The following is a 20,955-nucleotide window of genomic DNA, read 5'->3' as shown; positions in this document are numbered from 1 at the left end:
TTTCACCATTGATTCTTCTTTGTCCCTTTCCATAACTACTTTAAACCCAATGATATTGTGATCACTGTTAACCAGATCCCTCCTGTCCCAGAACCGATGAGAGACCCTTTAAATGTTCTGACTGTGCAAAGAGGTTTCAGAGTTCATCCAACCTGCTGAGTCACCAGCGAGTTCACACAGATCTTCAAAAAAAGGAAGATGTTTTAGAAAGACTGGCGGCACTAAAAGTTCACAGCCATCTCAGAGTAGTGTCCCTTTAATTACAATCTCGCAGAACAAGAAGAATCGCTGTCCCTTTAACTACCACAAATCCCTGTGTGGAGGAAAGGGGGAGATACAGTCTGTCCCAGTAACTGCCGCAGAACAGAATCAGCGACCCTGTCCCATAAGGGCTTGACCCACCCCACTCCCTGCTTTTCCTCAAGTGTCTCATCCTTAAAATTCTCAGCCTTGTTTTCAAATCCCTCCGTGGCCTCATCCCTCCCTATCTCTGTAATCTCTTCCAGCCTCTACAAATCCCCACCCCCGAGATATTTGCGCTTCTCTAATTCTGCCCTCTTGAGCATCCCCGATTTTGATCGCTCCAGCTGCCTGGGCCCTAAGCTCTGGAATTCCTTCCCTAAACCTCTCCATCTCTCTACCTCTCTCTCCTTCTTTAAGATGCTCTTTGACCAAGCTTTTGGTCATCTGCCCTAATATCTCCTTATGTGGCTCGGTGTCAAATTTTGTTTTATAACGATCCTGTGAAGAGCCTTGGGATGTTTTACTACATTAAAGGCGCTTTATAAAGACAAGTGGTTGCTGTTTCCTGAAACTAATAATAAATTCCCCAGAGGGAAAAAAACTTGTACTTTTACTCCCAAATATTAGAAAGTTTGTTACACAGAAGCACGGGGTTTATCTGCTTTTATGGATGAAATTAAAAGGTCTTTATTAAAACCTGAGCCAGTATGTTGTGAGCCAAAGAGCCTTGTGTCCAATGAGGGGAATAAAGGCCCACAGCCTCCCCTGGCCCCGGGCCCTGAACAAGGGACTGGAGAAACTCGCTGCCCTGTGGATCAGACAATCAGCCAGCGCTAGTCCTGCCCCTCGGGCTCCCCGATTGGTTGGAGGACCCGCCGCCGGCTCGCTCCTCCAGCCCCACCCCGCTTGCTCCCTATTGGTCAGAAGCTCACGTCAATCAGGCAGTGGGCCCGGGTTACGTGTCCCTCACTGACTTTACAAAGAAAGCCCCGTGCGGTCGCCGGGCAGAGCTGCAGGTCAGCGGGAGCGGGTTCGGGAGGTTAATAAACTGCGGGTAGGCCGCGCCTCAGGGTTTATAAAGATGGAGAACGGTCTCAGGCCTGAATGATATCCAGCGGCCGAATGTGTTCCGCTGGACGGCAGCGGTGAGGCTTTTTCTCGGTGACAGGCCCAGGTTACCCGCCGCCATCTTGGTGAAGGAAAGACAGACCGGTTCTACCTGCAGCAGGGCGCATGCGTGGCCATCTTTGTACAGGAACAGAGAGTGGGCAGGGCTTCAGTGTCCCAGTGACCAGGAGAGACAATCATTGACTCATTGATTTCATTCTCACTCTGCACACAGCAGGTGGAGAACTGAAGGTTTCAGAGTCCCAGTGACCAGGAGAGACAATCATTATCACATTGATTTTATTCTCACTCTGCACACAGCGGGTGTAGAACTGAACCCAACCAGAGTAGAGGGAGGGGGAAAACTGGGAGTGGAGGAAAGAAATGTTGGAGATGGTGTGATGGGTTTGGATTTCAGCACAGGGAGGAGGGAGAGTGTGTGGGATGGGGATTTACAGCTTTGGGGTTAAATGTGTTATTTTGGTCATATTTCTAGATTTGCCATTTTCTGCCCACAGGGCAATCACAGTGCACTGACCAACACCTCAGCTTGTCAGAATAGGGCAGGTGGAACCGAGCCAGAGGCAGCTCTGGGACTTCATCTTCTGAGCATTGGGTTGGGAAAGAAGAATTCCATTGTTTATTGGGCCCTGGCGAGCACTGCCCTCCCTCCCACAATTTTAATATTTTGATGCATCTGTCTATTTATATACTAGGAATGTTTTAATTGCTTTCACAGCAAAATGCATTTATTATTAAACCTCCACAGAAACAACTGTGGTAACAATTGAATAAAACTCAGAGAGTTGTCGGGATCTGGAACGCTCGACCTGAAAAGGTCATGAGCTGATTCCATCAATGATTTTAAAAGGGAGTTGGGCGGGTACTTGAGGATGAGGATCTTACAGGGTTACGGACAACAAGCAGGGATGTGGGACTAAGCACGAGTGCTCTTTCTAAGAGCCAGCAGAGGCACGATGGGCCGAATGGCCTCCTTCATGCTGTACTTTTCAATGATTCTATGAAAGCTAACAGAACCAAACAAAGAAATTATCTTCCTTGGTTATTGATCATTTCACTAAATTTCAATAGAGTTCTCTATACACCAACAACAACTTACCTTTATATAGAGCTTTAAAAACATCTCAAGGCACTTTACAGTAGGGTAATAAGACAATAATCGACACACATACTTTGTGGTCCAGTGCACTGACACAAAGTTCCTTCACAACTGTAACAATTGTATTGCAGTTGCTGTGAAGGCTGCACTCACTCTACTCGTACACCTGGTCTCCAAAGGAGGCAAAACAGGACTAATGCTGCCGAGCTCAGCTCTTTTTGATCAGAAAATATCAACTGTTTCGCCTCGCCAGGAAAAGCACAAAAGAGGCAGCAGTGCTGATTGGCTGCCCAGGGAAGTACTATTTAGATTAAACTCCTTCACCCAGAGGGTGCTGAGAATGTGGAACTTGCTGCCACAGGGAGTGGTTGAGGCGAAGAGCATGGATGTATTTAAGGGGAAGCTGGATAAACACATGGGAGAAAGGAATAGAGGGAGATGCTGATAGGGTGAGATGAAGAGAGATGGGAGGAGGCTCATGTGGAGCATAAACACCACATGGACCAGTTGGGCCGATTGGCCTGTTTCTGTGCTGTACAATCTATGTAATTCTATGTAATAAGAGAGGAGAGAATGTTCCATAGAAACTAGAATTATCTGTTCCGAATTTTAATCCTGAACTTACAGTGATGTCTTTTGTAAACTGCCTTTACAGGGAATATCATCAGCCTTTGAATGTGGAAGGAGAAATGTTTGCCTGTTCTGTCTGTGGGAAAAGATTTCAAAGATCGGTGTGACTGGAAAAGCACCGAGACACACACACCCGAGTGAGAGTGTTCCAGTGCACTGACTGTGGAAAGAGCTTTAACCAGTTACACAGTCTGAAAAAACATCGCACCGTTCACAGCGGGGAGAAACCGTACAAGTGTTGTGTGTGTGGATGAGGCTTCAACCGATTGTCCAACCTGGAGAGACACAAGGACACCCACACCACGGAGAAACTGTGGGAATGTGGGGACTGTGGGAAGGGATTTAGCTCCCCGTCCTGGCTGGAAACTCATCGATGCAGTCACACCGGGGAGAGGCCGTTCACCTGCTCCAAGTGTGGGAAGGGATTTAGTCAGTCATCCCACCTTCTGACACACCAGCGACTTCACACTGAGGAGAGACCATTCAGTTGCTCTCACTGTGGGAAGAGGTTCAGGCAGTCATCTCACCTCATTGAGCACCAGTGCATTCACACTGGAGAGAGGCCGTTCACCTGCCCTGTGTGTGAGAAGGGATTCACTAATTCATCCACCCTGCTGATACACCAGCACATTCACACTGCAGAGAGGCCATTCACCTGCCCCGTGTGTGAGAAGGGATTCACTAATTCCTCTGACCTTCTGAGACACCAGCGTATTCACACTGGGGAGAGGCCATTCACATGCTCCATGTGTGGGAAGGGATTCAATCAGTCATCCAACCTGCTGACACACCAGCGAGCTCACACTGGGGTGAGGGCGTTCACCTGCTCCATGTGTGGGAAGGGATTCACTCAGTCATCCAACCTGCTGACAGACCAGCGAGTTGACACCGTGGAGAGGCCGTTCACTTGCTCAGTGTGTGAGAAGGGATTCAATCAGTCATGCAAACTGCTGAGACACCAGCAAGTTCACAAGTGACTGCAGAGGTTCGATTCTGCTGTTATTGCTGCTGTTAATCACATCCAGGGCTGAACCATGTTCATTCTGACAGTTGGGGTTTGTTTCTGCTGATGTTAATAACCCCTATAACTGGGCTGGGTTTTAATATTCTGGATATATAGCTGATTGAGTTGTCAGGGCTGCAGTGTCCCTTTAAGTACTGCTGTCTGAACTTTCCCCTTAATTTCTGATGAGTGTTCCTGAAATATTTTACAATAACATTATGAACTTTTACTTCAATCGTATATTAATCTTTGCTATAAAATCTACAATTCATTGTCTGAAAGATTCCATTGATTATCATCTCCAATTAGAAAGTGCTGATTAATCCTCGCTGATAACTCTTACTGACTTGCACTTTACACACAGTGGCACCTCCATTATCCACCAGAAAGAAGGGGAATGGGAATTGGTGGAGAATCAAGAGTCCCCAAATGTTGCCCCTCCTGTCTGGTACAGCAATCCCCTCGGCACGGGAATGGAGGCAAGTCCAGTTATAGTGACGGGATGAGTTAAAGGTATTTACTCAGATGGGCGGAAGGTGGGAAGTGGTGTTCCACGGGGATTGGTGCTGGGACCACTGTTGTTCACCATTTACATGAATGATTTGGACTTGGGAATCAGAAGTACAATTTCAAAATTTGCTGATGACACTAAATTGGGGGGTGTAGTTAATACTGAGGAAGACTGCGATAGCATCCTTGTAGAATTATTCAGTTGTGTTCAGTAAATAGCACCATCTTTTAATTTGCTTTTACTGATCACATCACTATATAGTTATGTGAAAAACAGAAATCATTAAAAGCTCCCAATTTCAGAATTGTTAGATTCAAACTCAACTTCTTCCAAGTACAATCTAACATTTCAAAAATTGTAATGGATGTAGGCGAGATATTAGGACTGTTGTCTAACACAATCCAAACACAGTGCCACACAGACAGATGGGCAGGTGTAGCTTCACAGCGAATCCTTTCAAGCCTCAGTAAAAAGTGGCAGACTGGCAATGCATTGTTCACTAATGGAGTTGTGATCTTTGTAAATTAAGAAATGGAAATGTGTCAAAGAGTTGATTAACAGAGTGGGGCATCATCTTCCTTTGATTTCTATTTCTGACACCAGGCAACAGAAAAAGGTCATTATAACACGACATAAACAGACTCTTCAGGTGTGAGACATCAGACTTCAGAACAACATGTCTGCCAGCTCGGCCACAAACCTCAGTACAGTCAACCTTTCAGCAGCTGCAGCCCTGATTAAATAACTAGTAGTTTAGCATGTCTAGTAGAGCTTTTGTATCAAAATAGAAGAAATGTATTTGTGACACACACACAATTAATAATTAAATCACAATGTGATTGTGAGGATCGATTATCGTCTCTTTAACCAGAGGTGTCCACGGGTCGAGGAAGGTATCAAGTGAACCGGTGGACACCACCTGCTCCCTCTCCAGGGCCACCCAGGCAGGGACAAGACCACGGGAGAGAGGCAGGCAGCCAGAGTGACCCCCCATGGGCCCCGCCCATCCTGGACCTACAAATTGCTGTTTTCGCCAGGCCCAAGAGTAGGTCCAGGAGAAGAACCTCCCACTTACCCACCCCCCTCCGCACCGGGTGGACAAAGATTAGGAGCGTGGGGCTAAAGTGTAAACAAGAATTGAGGAGCAGCTCCTTCAGGAAACTATCCAGGGGCTGCAACCTCTCACAATGAATATATACACGGCCCGTGGACTCCTCTAGGTTGCAAACATCACATCTGACCTTGGAGTCCGGAAAGGAGCTTAGAAACTGTTGCACACGACAGCTCCCTGCAACAGTCTCCACCCAGATCCCCAATGGTGCTGGGAAGGACTCCCGCATAGAGAGCCCTCCATTGGGGACCCTCGCCTCCGCCAGACAGCAAGATGACCCGCCCGTCTGATTGACATTGGGCAATAAACAAAATGAATAAATAAATGACACAGAAACCCAAGTCCCCGGATCCTCAGCCCTGGTGTGAAGTACGCTGGCCACCAATTTTCCGTTACTAACTCGCACCTCAGGCCCCGCCCAGTCTGGTTTAATTACTAAATGTTTTCTAACTCGGGTTCAGGCCTGTCATTCTGAGGGAAACAAGGCCTCATTTATTGGTGTGTCCCACCCGAGCGGCTCTTAATGGCTTTAATAAACTGGCAGCAAGGTTTTTTTTGAAGGTGGAAAGAGGTGAAAAACACCACTAGCGATGCCTCAAAGCTCATGGACAGAGAAATCCACTTCATCAGCGCCCCTGCCACAGGACTCAATATCCAACCCCTCCATCACTGGTGCACTGTGTCTGCAGTATGCATGGTCTACAAGATGACCACGGTCAGGCCGTGTGGAGTCAAGGGTCAGGCAGCAGAATGGATGGAAAGATCGCAACCAACTTCCCTTAACTCCAAGCCTCTGATTTCTGTTTTGTAGCCAGCTTTCCATCCATTCTGCTGCCTGGCCCTTCCCTCCACACAGCCTGACCTGGGTCATCTTGTCGATCTTACATACTGTTTATGGATAGCAAGCTGGTCACAAAACAGCAAACAGAGAGTAGCGGTTGGGAGCAGCTACTCAGACTGGCAAAAGGTGGGGAGTGGTGTTCTACAGGGATCGGTGCTGGGGTCACGTTCATAAAAGATTTGGACTCGGGAATCAGAAGAACAATTTCAAAGTTTGTCGATAACACTAAATTGGAAGGTAGAGTTAATACTGAGGAAGACAAAATGCAAGAAGATACTAATAAATTTCAGAAAGGGCGTGTAATTGGCAAATGAATTTCACTGTAGATCAGTGTGAGGTGGTGTGTTTTGGTGGGAAGAATAAGGAGGCCACACACTACTTGGACAAGGGGGTGAAATTGGGTTGCATTGTGCCTCCTGTGATATTCAGCGGGAGGTTAGCGGCGGCAGTAGACGGTAGGCTGGAGTTCTGTTCCTGCCATATGATCCTCCCCCAAATTGTCCTTTCTGAGCTCCAGCCAGGTGATGCTAAACACTCAGGTGGGAAAGACAAAAACCCACAACAATGTGTTTAAAACAAAGCTGATTTATTTGACATATATCCAGCATGTTAAACTCCAGCCCAGTTGCCGGAGTTATTAACATCAGCAGAAACAATCCCCAACTGTCAGAATGAACATGGTTCAGTCCTGGATGTGATTAACAGCAGCAACAACAGCAGAATCCAACCCCTGCAGTCACTTGTGAACTCGCTGGTGTGTCAGGAGGTGGGATGACTGAGTGAATCCCTTCCCACACTCAGGGCAGGTGAACGGCCTCTCCCCAGTGTGAACTCGCTGGTGATTCAGCAGGTGGGATGACTGAGTGAATCCCTTCCCACACACGGAGCAGGTGAATGGCCTCTCCCCAGTGTGAGTGCGCTGGTGGACAGTGAGCTCAGATGATCGCCTGAACCCAGTCCCACAGTGAGAGCACCTGAACGGCCTCTCGTCAGTGTGAACTCGCTGATGGCGTATCAGTTCCCCGGACCCTTTATAGCACTTCCCACAGTCCGAGCATTTAAAAGGTCTCTCATCAGTGTGAACTCGCTGGTGTGTCAGCAGGTGGGATGAGCGAGTGAATCCCTTCCCACACACGGAGCAGGTGAACGGCCTCTCCCCAGTGTGAGTGTGCTGGTGTACAGTGAGGTCAGATGATCGCCTGAACTCAGTCCCACAGTGAGAGCATCTGAACGGTCTCTCCCCAGTGTGAACACGTTGATGGCGTATCAGTTCCCCGGAACCTTTATAGCACTTCCCACAGACCAGGCATTTAAAAGGTCTCTCATCAGTGTGAACTCGCTGGTGTGTCAGCAGGTTGGATGAATTAGTGAATCCCTTCCCACACTCAGGGCAGGTGAACGGCCTCTCCCCAGTATGAACTTGCTGGTGTGTCAGCAGGTGGGATGAAATAGTGAACCCCTTCCCACACTCAGAGCAGGTGAATGGCCTCTCCCCAGTGTGAACACGCTGGTGTGTCTGAAGGTCAGATGACTGAGTGAATCCCTTCCCACACTCAGAGCAGGTGAATGGCCTCTCCCCAGTATGAACTCGCTGGTGTGTCAGCAGGTGGGATGAATTTGCGAATCCCTTCCCACACTCAGAGCAGGTGAACGGCCTCTCCCCAGTGTGAACTCGCTGGTGTCTCAGTAGGTGGGATGACTGAGTGAATCCCTTCCCACACTCAGAGCAGGTGAACGGCCTCTCCCCGGTGTGAATACGCTTGTGCCTCGATAGGCCAGATGACTGGCTGAAGCCTCGTCCACACACAGAACACTTATACGGTTTCTCCTCGCTGTGAACGGTGCTTTTTGCTTCCATGTTCAAAGGCCAATGATATTCAGATCCGATGAGTCGAGTGACTCTGTCAGACCTTGAAGTGATGTTTGGTTTGAGCTTCCTGTCTGTAAATCCTCCCCTTCCAGTGCCCTGTAAAATTAATTTAAAACAGGGAGCGTGAGAGACAACCCACAAGAAAACAAAGGCAGGTTGTGAAATTGAGCTCAATGAATCTGGTCAATTGTGAGGCCGGCACTAGAAAAAAGTGACCATGAAAGCTGACGGATTGACATGAAAACCCAACTGGTTCACTGATGTCCACCTGGTCTGGGCCTACACAAGACTCTGGCCGCTATGGGAGGAGAGAGAGAGAGAGAGAGGTGGGAGTGGGAGGGGGAGGGGGCGAAGGAAAGGAACTTTATACATCTGCAACTCGACCAGAACTTTGATAGAACCTCCAAAACCCGCAACCTCCACCACCTAGAAGGACAAGGGCAGCTGCTGTATGGGAGCACCATCACATCCAAGTTCCCCTCAAAGTCAGACATCATCCTGACTCAGATATATTCATCGTTGCTGAGTCAAAATCCTGGAACTCCTCACCGTACAACATTGTGGGAATACCTTCACCACACGGACTGCAGCGGTTCAAGAAGGCGACTCACCACCCCCTTCTCAACGGGAAACTGGGGATTGGCAATATTTGGTGCACTTGCGAGCTACGCCCACATCCCAAGAATGAATTAAAACAAATCTGTAGATGTAAACTGGATTAAAAGCCTGTACAGAATACTTGTTCCTAAAACAATACTCTTTTACATTGTACAGACAGTGTCTGTGTAACAACCTAATCTCCCCTATAATCCACCTCCCTTGACAGTCTAACATTGGAAATTGTTGGGTCCTCCTGGGCTCAGAAGTACTGGGGGTTAAACCCTGCAGCTTCTCCTCCATCTCCACTCCAGATCAAACTGAAGCATAGAAACATAGAAGATAGGAGCAGGAGTAGGCCATTCGGCCCCTCGAGCCTGCTCCGCCATTCAATGCGATCATGACTGAACATCAAAATTCAGTACCCGGTCCCTGCTTTCTCCCCATACCCCTTGATCCCTTTAGCCTTAAGAAATATATCCAACTCCTTCTTGAATATATTTAATGTATTGGCCTCTACTGCCTTCTGTGGTAGAGAATTCCACAGGTTCACCACTCTCTGGGTGAAGAAATTCCTCCTCATTTCTGTCCTAAATGGCCTACCCCTTATCCTTAGACTGTGACCCCTGGTTCTGGACTCCCCGACCATCGGGAACATCCTTCCTGCATCTAGTCTGCCCAGTCCTGTCAAAATGTTATAAGTTTCAATGAGATCCCCTCTCATTCTTCTAAACTCCAGTGAGTACAAGCCCAATCGTCCCAGTCTCTCCTCATAAGTCATTCCTGCCATCCCAGGTATCAGCCTGGCAAATCTTCGCTGAACTCCTTCCATGGCAAGAACATCCTTCCTCAGATAAGGCGACCAAAACTGCACACAATACTCAAGATGTGGTCTCACCAAGGCCCTGTACAACTGCAGTAAGACATCCTTGTTCCTGTACTCAAACCCTCTCACTATGAAGGCCAATATACCATTTGCCTCCTTAACCGCCTACTGCACCTGCATGCTTACCTTCAGCGACTGGTGCACAAGGACACCCAGGTCTCGTTGCACTTCCACTTCTCCCAATCTATTGCCATTCAGATAATAATCTGCCTTCCTGTTTTGGCCAACAAAGTGGATAACCTCACATTTATCCACGTTTTATTGCATCTGCCATGCTTCTGCCCAATCACCCAACCTGTCCAAATCATCCTGTAGTTTCTCGGCATCCTCCTCACAGCACACACACCCGCCCAGCTTTGTGTCGTCTGCAAATTTGGAGATATTACATCTAGTTCCCTTGTCTAGATCATTAATATATAGTGTGAATAGCTGGGGTCTAAGGACCGATCCCTGCGGTACCCCACTAGTCACTGCCTGCCCCTCGGAAAAAGACCCATTTATTCCAACTCTTTGCTTTCTGTCTGCCAACCAGTTCTCTATCCAAGTCAATACCTTGCCCCCAATCCCATGTGCCTTAACTTTACACGCTAATCTCTTATGCGGGACCTTATCGAAAGCCTTCTGAAAGTCCAAATACACAACATCCACTGGTTCTCCCTTATCTATTTTACTAGTTACATTCTCAACAATGAAGCAACAAAAAGACCTACACAGGCGGCCAGGGACCTACCTTCCGTCAGCCTGCAATAAGACTCTTCCCGACAGCTGCTGACTAATGGCGGCCGCAGCACCCACAATTCATCGTGCCCCAGAAACCGCTCTATCCAACGCGCTGATTTCCCCGCTGAGAGTGCGCATGCTCCCCGGGGCCGCGGGCCATTCTGGAAGCCTGGCTCCTGTCCTTTTCCCAATTCGGACTCGGTGGAACCGGCTGAAGAAACCGGGAAGCGGCGGCTCGGATGGGGGAGGTGCTGCATCCTGGGTTTCCTGGTGCCGGGGCCCTGGCCGCATGTCTGCCGGGCCCGGCCGCTTGAGTTTTTGATGAGGTAACAGAGAGGGTTGATGAGGGCAATGCTGTTAACGTGATGAACATTTATTTCCAAAAGGCGTTCGACAAGTGTCACATAATAGGCTTGCCAGCAAAGTTGAAGCCCATGGAATAAAAGGGACAGTGGCAGCATGGATACGAAATTGGCAAAGTGACAGAAAACAGAGAGTCGTGGTGAACGGTTGTTTTTCGGACTGGAAGAAGGTATACAGTGGTGTTCCCCAGGGGTCAGTACTAGGACCACTGCTTTACTTGATATATATTAATGACTTAGACTTGGGTGTATAGCGCACAATTTCAAAATTTGCAGAAGACACAAAACTTGGAAGTAAAGTGAACAGTGAGGAGGATAGTGATAGATTTCAAGAAGACATAGACAGGCTGGTGGAATGGGCGGACATGTGGCAGATGAAATTTAATGCAGAAAAGTGCGAAGTGATACATTTTGGTAGGAAGAACCAAGTGAGGCAATATAAACTAAAGGGTACAATTCTAAAGTGTGCGCATGAACAGAGAGACCTGGGGGTATGTGTGCACAAATCGTTGAAGGTGGCAGGGCAGGTTGAGAAAGTGGTTAAAAAAGCATACGGGATCCTGGGCTTAATAAATAGAGGCATAGAGTCCAAAAGCAAGGAGGTTATGATGAACCTTTATAAAACACTGGTTCGGCCTCAACTGGAGTATTGTGTCTAATTCTGGGCCCCGCACTTTAGGAAGGATGTGAAGGCCTTAGAGAGATTGCAGAAAAGCTTTACAAGAATGGTTCCAGTGATAAGGGATGAGGGACTTCAGTTATGTGGATAGACTCGAGAAGCTGGGGTGGTTCTCCTTAGAGCAGAGAAGGTAGAGAGGAGATTTGATAGAGGTGTTGAAAATCATGAGGGGTCTTGACAGTGTAGAAACTGTTCCCACTGGCGGAAGGGTCGAGAACCAGAGGACACAGATTTAAGGTGATTGGCAGAAGAACCAAAGGCGACATGAGGAAAAGCATTTTTATGCAGCGAGTGGTTAGGATCTGGAATGCACTGCCCGAGAGGGTGGTGGAGGCAGATTCAATCACGGCTTTCAAAAGGGAATTACATAGAAACATAGAAGATAGGAGCAGGAGTAGGCCATTCGGCCCCTCGAGCCTGCTCCGCCATTCAATGAGATCATGGCTGATCATCCAAATTCAGTACCCTGTCCCTGCCTTCTCACCATATCCCTTGATCCCTTTAGCCTTAAGAAATATATCTAACTCCTTCTTGAAAATATTTAATGAATTGGCCTCAACTGCCTTCTGTGGCAGAGAATTCCACAGGTTCACCACTCTCTGGGTGAAGAAATTCCTCATCTCTGTCCTAAATGGCTCACCCCTTAGCCTTAGACTGTGACCCCTGGTTCTGGACTCCCCGTCATCGGGAACATCCTTCCTGCATCTAGTCTGTCTAGTCCTGTTAGAATTTTATAAGTTTCAATGAGATCCCCTCTCATTCTTCTAAACTCCAGCAAGTATAAGTCCAATCAACCCAATCTCTCCTTATACATCATTCCTGCAATCCCAGGTATCAGTCTGGTGAATCTTCGCTGCACTCCCTCCATGGTAAGAACATCCTTCCTCAGATAAGGCGACCAAAACTGCACACAGTGCTCCAGGTGTGGTCTCACCAAGGCCCTGTACAACTGCAGCAAGACGTCCTTGCTCCTGTACTCGAATCCTCTCGCTATGAAGGCCAGCATACCATTTCCCTTCTTAACCGCCTGCTGCACCTGCATGCTTACCTTCAGCGACTGGTGCACAAGGACAGCCAGGTCTCGTTGCACTTCCCCTTCTCCCAATCTGTTACCGTTCAGATAATAATCTACCTTCTTGTTTTTGCCACCAAAGTAGATTCAGAACAGATCCAGCAGCTCAAAATTAGGCATCCATGAGGTGCTGTGGGCCATCAGCAGCAGCCCGCATGGGCTCCAGAATCAATGTTGAGGACTCCCAGGGCCACTCCTTTCCGGACTGTACATCACTGTGCCACCACCCCTGGTGGGTTTGTCCTGCTGGTGGGATACAACATTCCTAGAGATGGTGATGGAGGAATTTGGGACATTGGCTGAAGTGCAGAGGGAGCTTTACTCTGTATGTAACCCATGGGAGTGTTTGATGTGGCAGTGCAGAGGGAGCTTTACTCTGTATCTAACCCGTGCTGTACCTGCCCTGGGAGTGTTTGATGGGACAGTGTAGAGGGAGCTTTACTCTGTATCTAACCCGTGCTGTATCTGCCCTGGGAGTGTTTGATGGGACAGTGTAGAGGGAGCTTTACTCTGTATCTAACCTGTGCTGTACCTGCCCTGGGAGTGTTTGATGGGACAGTGCAGAGGGAGCTTTACTCTGTATCTGACCAAGCTGTACCTGCCCTGGGAGTGTTTGATGGGTCAGTGCAGAGGGAGCTTTACTCTGTATCTAACCCGTGCTGTACCTGCCCTGGGAGTGTTTGATGGGTCAGTGTAGAGTGAGCTTTACTCTGTATCTAACCCATGCTGTACCTGCCCTGGGAGTGTTTGATGGGACGGTGCAGAGGGAACTTTACTCTGTATCTAACCCATGCTGTACCTGCCCTGGGAGTGTTTGATGGGACGGTGTAGAGTGAGCTTTACTCTGTATCTAACCCGTGCTGTACCTGCCCTGGGAGTGTTTGATGGGACGGTGCAGAGGGAGCTTTACTCTGTATCTAACCCGTGCTGTACCTGCCCTGGGAGTGCTTGATGGGACGATGCAGAGGGAACTTTACTTTGTATCTAACCCGTGCTGTACCTGCCCTGGGAGTGTTTGATGGGACGGTGCAGAGGGAACTTTACTCTGTATCTAACCCGTGCTGTACCTGCCCTGGGAGTGTTTGATGGGACAGTGTAGAGGGAGCTTTACTCTGTATCTAACCCGTGCTGTACCTGCCCTGGGAGTGTTTGATGGGACAGTGCAGAGGGAGCTTTACTCTGTATCTAACCCGTGCTGTACCTGCCCTGGGAGTGTTTGATGGGACAGTGTAGAGGGAGCTTTACTCTGTATCTAACCCGTGCTGTACCTGCCCTGGGAGTGTTTGATGGTGACAGTGCAGAGGGAGCTTTACTCTGTATCTAACCCGTGCTGTACCTGCCCTGGGAGTGTTTGATGGGACAGTGCAGAGGGAGCTTTACTCTGTATCTAACCCGTGCTGTACCTGCCCTGGGAGTGTTTGATGGGACAGTGTAGAGGGAGCTTTACTCTGTATCTAACCCGTGCTGTACCTGCCCTGGGAGTGTTTGATGGGGACAGTGTCGAGGGAGCTTTACTCTGTATCTAACCCGTGCTGTACCTGCCCTGGGAGTGTTTGATGGGACAGTGTAGAGGGAGCTTTACTCATTATCTAACCCGTGCTGTACCTGCCCTGGGAGTGTTTGATGGGACAGTGTAGAGGGAGCTTTACTCTGTATCTAACCCGTGCTGTACCTGCCCTGGGAGTGTTTGATGGGACAGTGTAGAGGGAGCTTTACTCTGTATCTAACCCCGTGCTGTACCTGCCCTGGGAGTGTTTGATGGGACAGTGTAGAGGGAGCTTTACTCTGTATCTAACCATGTGCTGTACCTGCCCTGGGAGTGTTTGATGGGGACAGTGTAGAGGGAGGTTTACTCTGTGTGGTAAACCACTGTTTGTATTCCACTGTGTACATACCTGTACATGCCTCGGCTGACTCCTCCCACGAATCCAGGTATAAAGGTGACTGCTCCACAGCCCCTTTGTATTCTGGACAGGTCGACCACTCGAGGCACACCTTCATTCACTTGTTAATAAAAGCCTGTTAATTAGTCGCTTAATCTCAGTCTTTTGAGTTATTGATAGTGCATCAATTTTATTAACAAGATTTTTATAATGGAGAAGATCCTCACACCAGCATGCCTGGACTTAGATCATCAGGAGGCGGACTCATCCACCAAGTTTACTCACTGGCTTAGGTGTTTCGAAAAATTCCTGACATCCTCCGCTGCAATCAAATCGGACGAGGACAAACTGGATGTCCTGACCTCCAAAGTGAACCACCGAGTGTACTCGGTCATCCAAGACGCGACCTCGTAGGCGGATGCTATCAAGCTCCTCAAGGACCAGTACACGCGCCCAGTGAACGAAGTGTACGCCAGGCACCTTCTGGGGAGTCGTAAACAACAACCTGGGGAATCGACCGAGGAATACCTTCAGGCACTGTCTGTGCTTGGCCGGGCCTGTGGTTGTAAGGATGTAAAGGCCGCCGTGTACACAGAGGAACTTATCCGGGATGCTTTTGTAGCGGGCCACAGGTCCAATTACACCCGACAGCAACTGTTGGAGCAGAGTGACGTCGACCTCAACAAGGCCTCTGAACTCACACTATCATTGGACGCCTACTCCTCTGCACCGTGGACGCCGCGGGGAACGACAGCCTGGGACACTGTAGGACCATCTCATAGCACCGTGCCACCCCAGCCACATCCCAGCAACGGCCCAACTACCGCAGCAGTGTCCCAAGGCCAGACAGCAGTGCCCCAAGGCCAGAAATGCTACTTCTGTGGCCAGGCCAAACACCCCAGAGCGCGCTGCCCAGCGAAAAATGCGATCTGCTCGGGCTGTGGGAAGAAGGGACACTACGTCAGCGTCTGCAGGGCCAAAGCCACCCCGAACCCCAGCAGCGCCGCGTGCGGGCCGCCATCTTTGGCCTCCCCAGCCATGTGCGAACCACCGGAACAGCAGCCATTTTGGACGACTCCAGCCACATGGGGATCATGGACGCCGCCATCTTGGACGACAGCCGGGACGCAGCAGGCCCCCAACACCGCCTCATCTGATACCCGCAGCGACACACCGACCCCTACGCTGGCCTCCGTTACACTGGACCAAGCGAGACCGCACCAGCTGGCCAGTTCCACAATGGACATTAAGGTAAATGGTCACGAAACAATCTGCCTTTTTGACTCTGGGAGCACGGAGAGCTTCATCCACCCCGACATGGTGCGGCGTTGCTCTCTCCCAGTCCTGCCTGCGCACCAGTGGATTTCTATGGCCTCCGAGTCCCAGTCGGCGGACATTGGCGGCTACTGCGTGGTGACACTCGTAGTAGATGGGACTGTGTACGATAATTTTAAACTTCTGGTCCTGCCCGACCTCTGCGCTGCCATTCTACTGGGGTTAGATTTTCAGTGCCACCTTAAAAGTGTTACGATGCCGTACGGTGGACCCCTCCCCCCACTCACAGTCCACAGCCAGCAGCTTCCAAATTGCCCGCCGCGCACCAGGTGCAACCTCTCCACACTCAGAGTCACAGCCCCCCCACCGTTTGCTAACCTCCTAACCTCACCCCCGACTGTAAGCCCATTGCCACAAAGAGCAGGCGATACAGTGCCGGGGACAGGGTTTTCATTAAAACCAAAGTGGAGCGGCTCCTGAAGGAAGGGATTATTGAGGGCAGCACCAGCCCCTGGCGAGCCCAGGTTGTGGTCATTAAGACCGGCGAGAAGCAGTGCCTGGTCATCGACTACAGCCAGACAATAAATCGCTACACCCTGCTCGACGCTTACCCACTCCCCCGCATAGCTGATATGGTCAACCAGATCGCACAGTACCGCGTCTTCTCGACCATTGACCTGAAATCAGCGTACCACCAGCTCCCTATCCGCCCTGAGGACCGCCAGCATACTGCCTTTGAGGCAAACGGCCGCCTCTATCACTTCCTTAGGGTTCCCTTTGGCGTCACCAACGGGGTCTCCGTCTTCCAAAGGGAGATGGACCGGATGGCCGATCAAAATGCGCTGCAGGCCACTTTCCCATATCTGGACTGATATAAAATTGCCCGGTAAAATTGATATACCTATCAATTCAGTTCATTAAAAGTGACGAGTTAAGTTAGTAACTATAGGTTTTTATTGGCTAAATAACAGAGCCCACCCTCGTGGGTGATCGGATCCAACAAGGAGGAATACCAGCCAGTCGACCACCTTTATACCTGGGCAAGCAGGCGGAGCCATGGGCGGAGTCAGCTGTGGTTAGCCCAGGTATAACAGCGTGGCAAGAGGTGACCTTGTGTAGTGATACAACAGTGTAAACAGTGATAACCATAGTGTAACGATATAAACAGTGATAACCATAGTGTAACGATAGTGAACGATAAAAGTGGTTTACCACATGGACAATGTGACCATCTGCGGCCATGACTTGCAGGACCATGACGCAAACCTCGAAAAATTCCTCTGCACCGCCAAACTCCTCAACCTGACGTATAACAAGAAGTGCATATTCCGCACAACCCGCCTTGCCATCCTTGGCTGTGTTGTGGAACATGGAGTCATCGGCCCCGACCCCGACCGGATGCGTCTCCTTATGGAACTCCCACTGCCCCATTGCCTCAAGGCCCTGAAGAGGTGCCTAGGGTTTTTCTCTTATTATGCCCAGTGGGTCCCCTACTATGCGGCCAAGGCCTGTCCGCTGATCAAGTCCACCTCTTTTCCCGTGACGGCAGAGGCCCGCTTAGCCTTCCACCGTATCAAGGAAGGCATTGCCAAAGCCACCATGCACGCAGTGGATGAATCCATCCCCTTCCAGGTGGAAAGCGACACGTCCGACTTTGCCCTGGCCGCTACCCTCAATCAGGCGGGGAGACCCGTGGCCTTCTTTTCATGAACCCTCCAGGGCCCGGAGACCAGACACTCCGCGGTTGAGAATTGAGAAGGAGGCCCAGGCTATTGTGGAGGCTGTGCGTCATTGGAGGCACTACCCGGCCGGAAAATGATTTACCCTGCTCACTGACCAGCGTTCAGTTGCTTTCATGTTTAACAACAAGCAGAGGGGCAAAATTAAAAACGACAAGATCTTGAGGTGGAGAATCGAACTTTCCACCTACAATTACGAGATCTTGTACAGGCCTGGGAAGCTCAATGAACCCCCAGATGCTCTATCGCGTGGCACCTGCGCCAGCGCGCAGATCGATAGACTGCGGGCCCTCCACAATGACCTCTGCCACCCGGGGGTCACCAGGTTCTTCCACTTCATCAAGGCCCGCAACCTGCCTTACTCCATTGAGGAGGTCAGGACCATGACCAGGAACTGCCAAGTCTGCGCTGAGTGCAAACCGCACTTTTATAGACCAGACAGGGCTCACCTGATAAAAGCCACTCGCCCCTTCGAGTTGATTTTAAAGGGCCTCTCCCCTCCTCCGACCGCAATGTGTACTTCCTCAATATTATTGATGAATACTCCCGTTTCCCGTTCGCCATCCCCTGCCCGGACATGACCAGTGCCACGGTCATTAAATGTCTGAACGACCTCTTCACCCTGTTCGGTTTCCCCAGCTATATCCATAGCGACCGGGGCTCATCGTTTATGAGCGATGAACTCTCAGTACCTGCTAGCTAGGGGTATTGCCACGAGCAGGACCACCAGTTACAACCCCCGGGGGAACGGACAGGTGGAAAGAGAGAATGCGACAGTTTGGAAGGCCGCCCTGCTAGCCTTAAAGTCTAGGGGCCTTACGACCTCCCGCTGGCAGGATGTGCTCCCCGATGCGCTCCACTCTATTCGGTCACTGCTCTGCACTGCCACTAACGCCACCCCTCACGAGAAAATGTTTGTCTTCCCAAGGAAGTCCACATCGGGGACATTGCTACTGCCATGGCTGACGTCCCCAGGGCCGGTCCTACTGAGAAGACACGTGAGGACCCATAAAATGGACCCCCTGGTCGAGAGGGTCGACCTCCTCCACGCCAACCCCCAGTATGCTTACATTGCGTACCCGGACGGGCGGGAGGACACAGTCTCCCTAAGAGACCTCGCACCCTCGGGGGCCGCAGTAACCCACTACCACCCCCCCCCACGATCCGATATCCAGCCCCAGCAGACGGCAGGCCTGGGCCCCGCGACCCGCTCGACATCTATGAGGGCTACACACCAGTGCCCCAGCCTACGCGGGACTCGACGCCGGAAGCTTCACTACCCCTGCCGTCGCCACGTCGATCACAGCGGCAGACAAGACCTCCGGAGAGACTCCAATATATTAACTTTTAATACACTTCACCCCACCGGACTCAATTTTAAACAAGGGGTGAGTGTGGTAAACCACTGTTTGTATTCCACTGTGTACATGCCTGTACATGCCTCGGCTGACTCCTCCCATGAATCCAGGTATAAAGGTGACTGCTCCACAGCCCCTTTGTATTCTGGACCGGTCGACCACTCGAGGCACACCTTCATTCTCTTGTTAATAAAAGCCTGTTAATTACTTGCTTAATCTCAGTCTTTTGAGTTATTGATAGCGCATCACTCTGTATCTAACCTGTGCTGTACCTGCCCTGGGAGTGTTTGATGGGACAGTGTAGAGGGAGCTTTACTCTGTATCTAACCCCGTGCTGTACCTACCCTGGGAGTGTTTGATGGGACAGTGTAGAGGGAGCTTTACTCTGTATCTAACCCGTGCTGTACCTGCCCTGGGAGTGTTTGATGGGACAGTGCAGAGGGAGCTTTACTCTGTATCTAACCCGTGCTGTACCTGCCCTGGGAGTGTTTGATGGGGACAGTGTAGAGGGAGATTTACTCTGTATCTAACCCGTGCTGTACCTGCCCTGGGAGTGTTTGATGGGACAGTGTAGAGGGAGCTTTACTCTGTATCTAACCCGTGCTGTACCTGCCCTGGGAGTGTTTGATGGGGACAGTGTAGAGGGAGATTTACTCTGTATCTAACCCCGTGCTGTACTTGCCCTGGGAGTGTTTGATGGGACAGTGTAGAGGGAGCTTTACTCTGTATCTAACCCGTGCTGTACCTGCCCTGGGAGTGTTTGATGGGGACAGTGTAGAGGGAGATTTACTCTGTATCTAACCCCGTGCTGTACTTGCCCTGGGAGTGTTTGATGGGACAGTGTAGAGGGAGCTTTACTCTGTATCTAACCCGTGCTGTACCTGCCCTGGGAGTGTTTGATGGGGACAGTGTAGAGGGAGATTTACTCTGTATCTAACCCCGTGCTGTACTTGCCCTGGGAGTGTTTGATGGGACAGTGTAGAGGGAGCTTTACTCTGTATCTAACCCGTGCTGTACCTGCCCTGGGAGTGTTTGATGGGGACAGTGTAGAGGGAGATTTACTCTGTATCTAACCCGTGCTGTACCTGCCCTGGGAGTGTTTGTTGGGACGTGGAGGAATGAGAGGTGATCTCATTGAAACATAAGATTCTGAGGGGAATTGACAGGGTAGATGCTAAGAGGTTTTTTTCTCTGGCTGGAGAGTGTAGAAATACGGGGCATAGTCTCAGGGTAAGAGGTCAACCATTGTAGACAGAGATGAGGAGGAATTTCTTCACTCAGAAGGTTGTGAATCTTTGGAATTCCCTGTCCCAAAGGGCTGTGGATGCTGTCTCATTGAGTATATTCAAAGCTGAGAGAGATTGTTGGACTCTAGTGGAATCAAGGGATATGTGGATCAGGTGGGAAAGTGGAGTTGAGGTCGAAGATCAGCCATGATCTTATTGAATGACGGAGCAGGCTCAAGGGGCCGTATGGCTGACTCCTGCTCCTAATTCTTATGTTCTTAAGCTGTCCACTGTGTGTTTTTAAAAAATTCATTCACAGGATGTGGGCATCGCCAGCAAGGCCAGTATTTATTGCCCATCTCTAATTGCCCTGGTGGTTGTGAGCCGCCTTCTGAACACAACCGAGTGACTCGCTGGGCCATTTCAGAGGGCAGTTAAGAGTGAACCACATTGCTGTGGGTCTGGAGTCACATATAGACCGGACCGTGTAAGGATGGCAGATTTCATTCCCTAAAGGACATTAGTGAACCAGATGGGTTTTTACCACAATCTGATAGTTTCATGGTCACCATCACTGATACAAACTTTTCATTCCAGATTTATTTAATTTTGTACTTCGTCATTTTCTGGTGAATGAAACATTTTAAAAATCTGAGCCAGTGTGTTGTGAGCCAAAGAGCCTTGTGTCCAATGAGGGGAATAAAGGCCCACAGCCTCCCCTG

The 20,955-nt window shown here is 49.9% G+C and overlaps 1 protein-coding gene across 1 annotated transcript in view; it reads right to left on the bottom strand.

Moving 5' to 3' along the window:
• Positions 1-20,955, bottom strand: part of LOC147091830 (uncharacterized) — a 62,797-nt gene that overhangs the window by 12,533 nt on the left and 29,309 nt on the right. Inside the window, exon 2 of the mRNA XM_085976876.1 lies at positions 7,307-8,532. Within this exon, the coding sequence (XP_085833002.1) occupies positions 7,307-8,424 (1,118 nt within the window). The 5' untranslated portion in view covers positions 8,425-8,532. The remainder of the gene's footprint in view (positions 1-7,306; positions 8,533-20,955) is intronic.

This window comes from Somniosus microcephalus, unplaced genomic scaffold, assembly GCF_052327205.1.
Source record: "Somniosus microcephalus isolate GS21.2 unplaced genomic scaffold, FLI_Smic_1.0 unresolved_chr3, whole genome shotgun sequence".
Lineage (NCBI taxonomy): Eukaryota > Metazoa > Chordata > Chondrichthyes > Squaliformes > Somniosidae > Somniosus > Somniosus microcephalus.
This window is presented reverse-complemented; position numbering and strand designations above follow the sequence as displayed.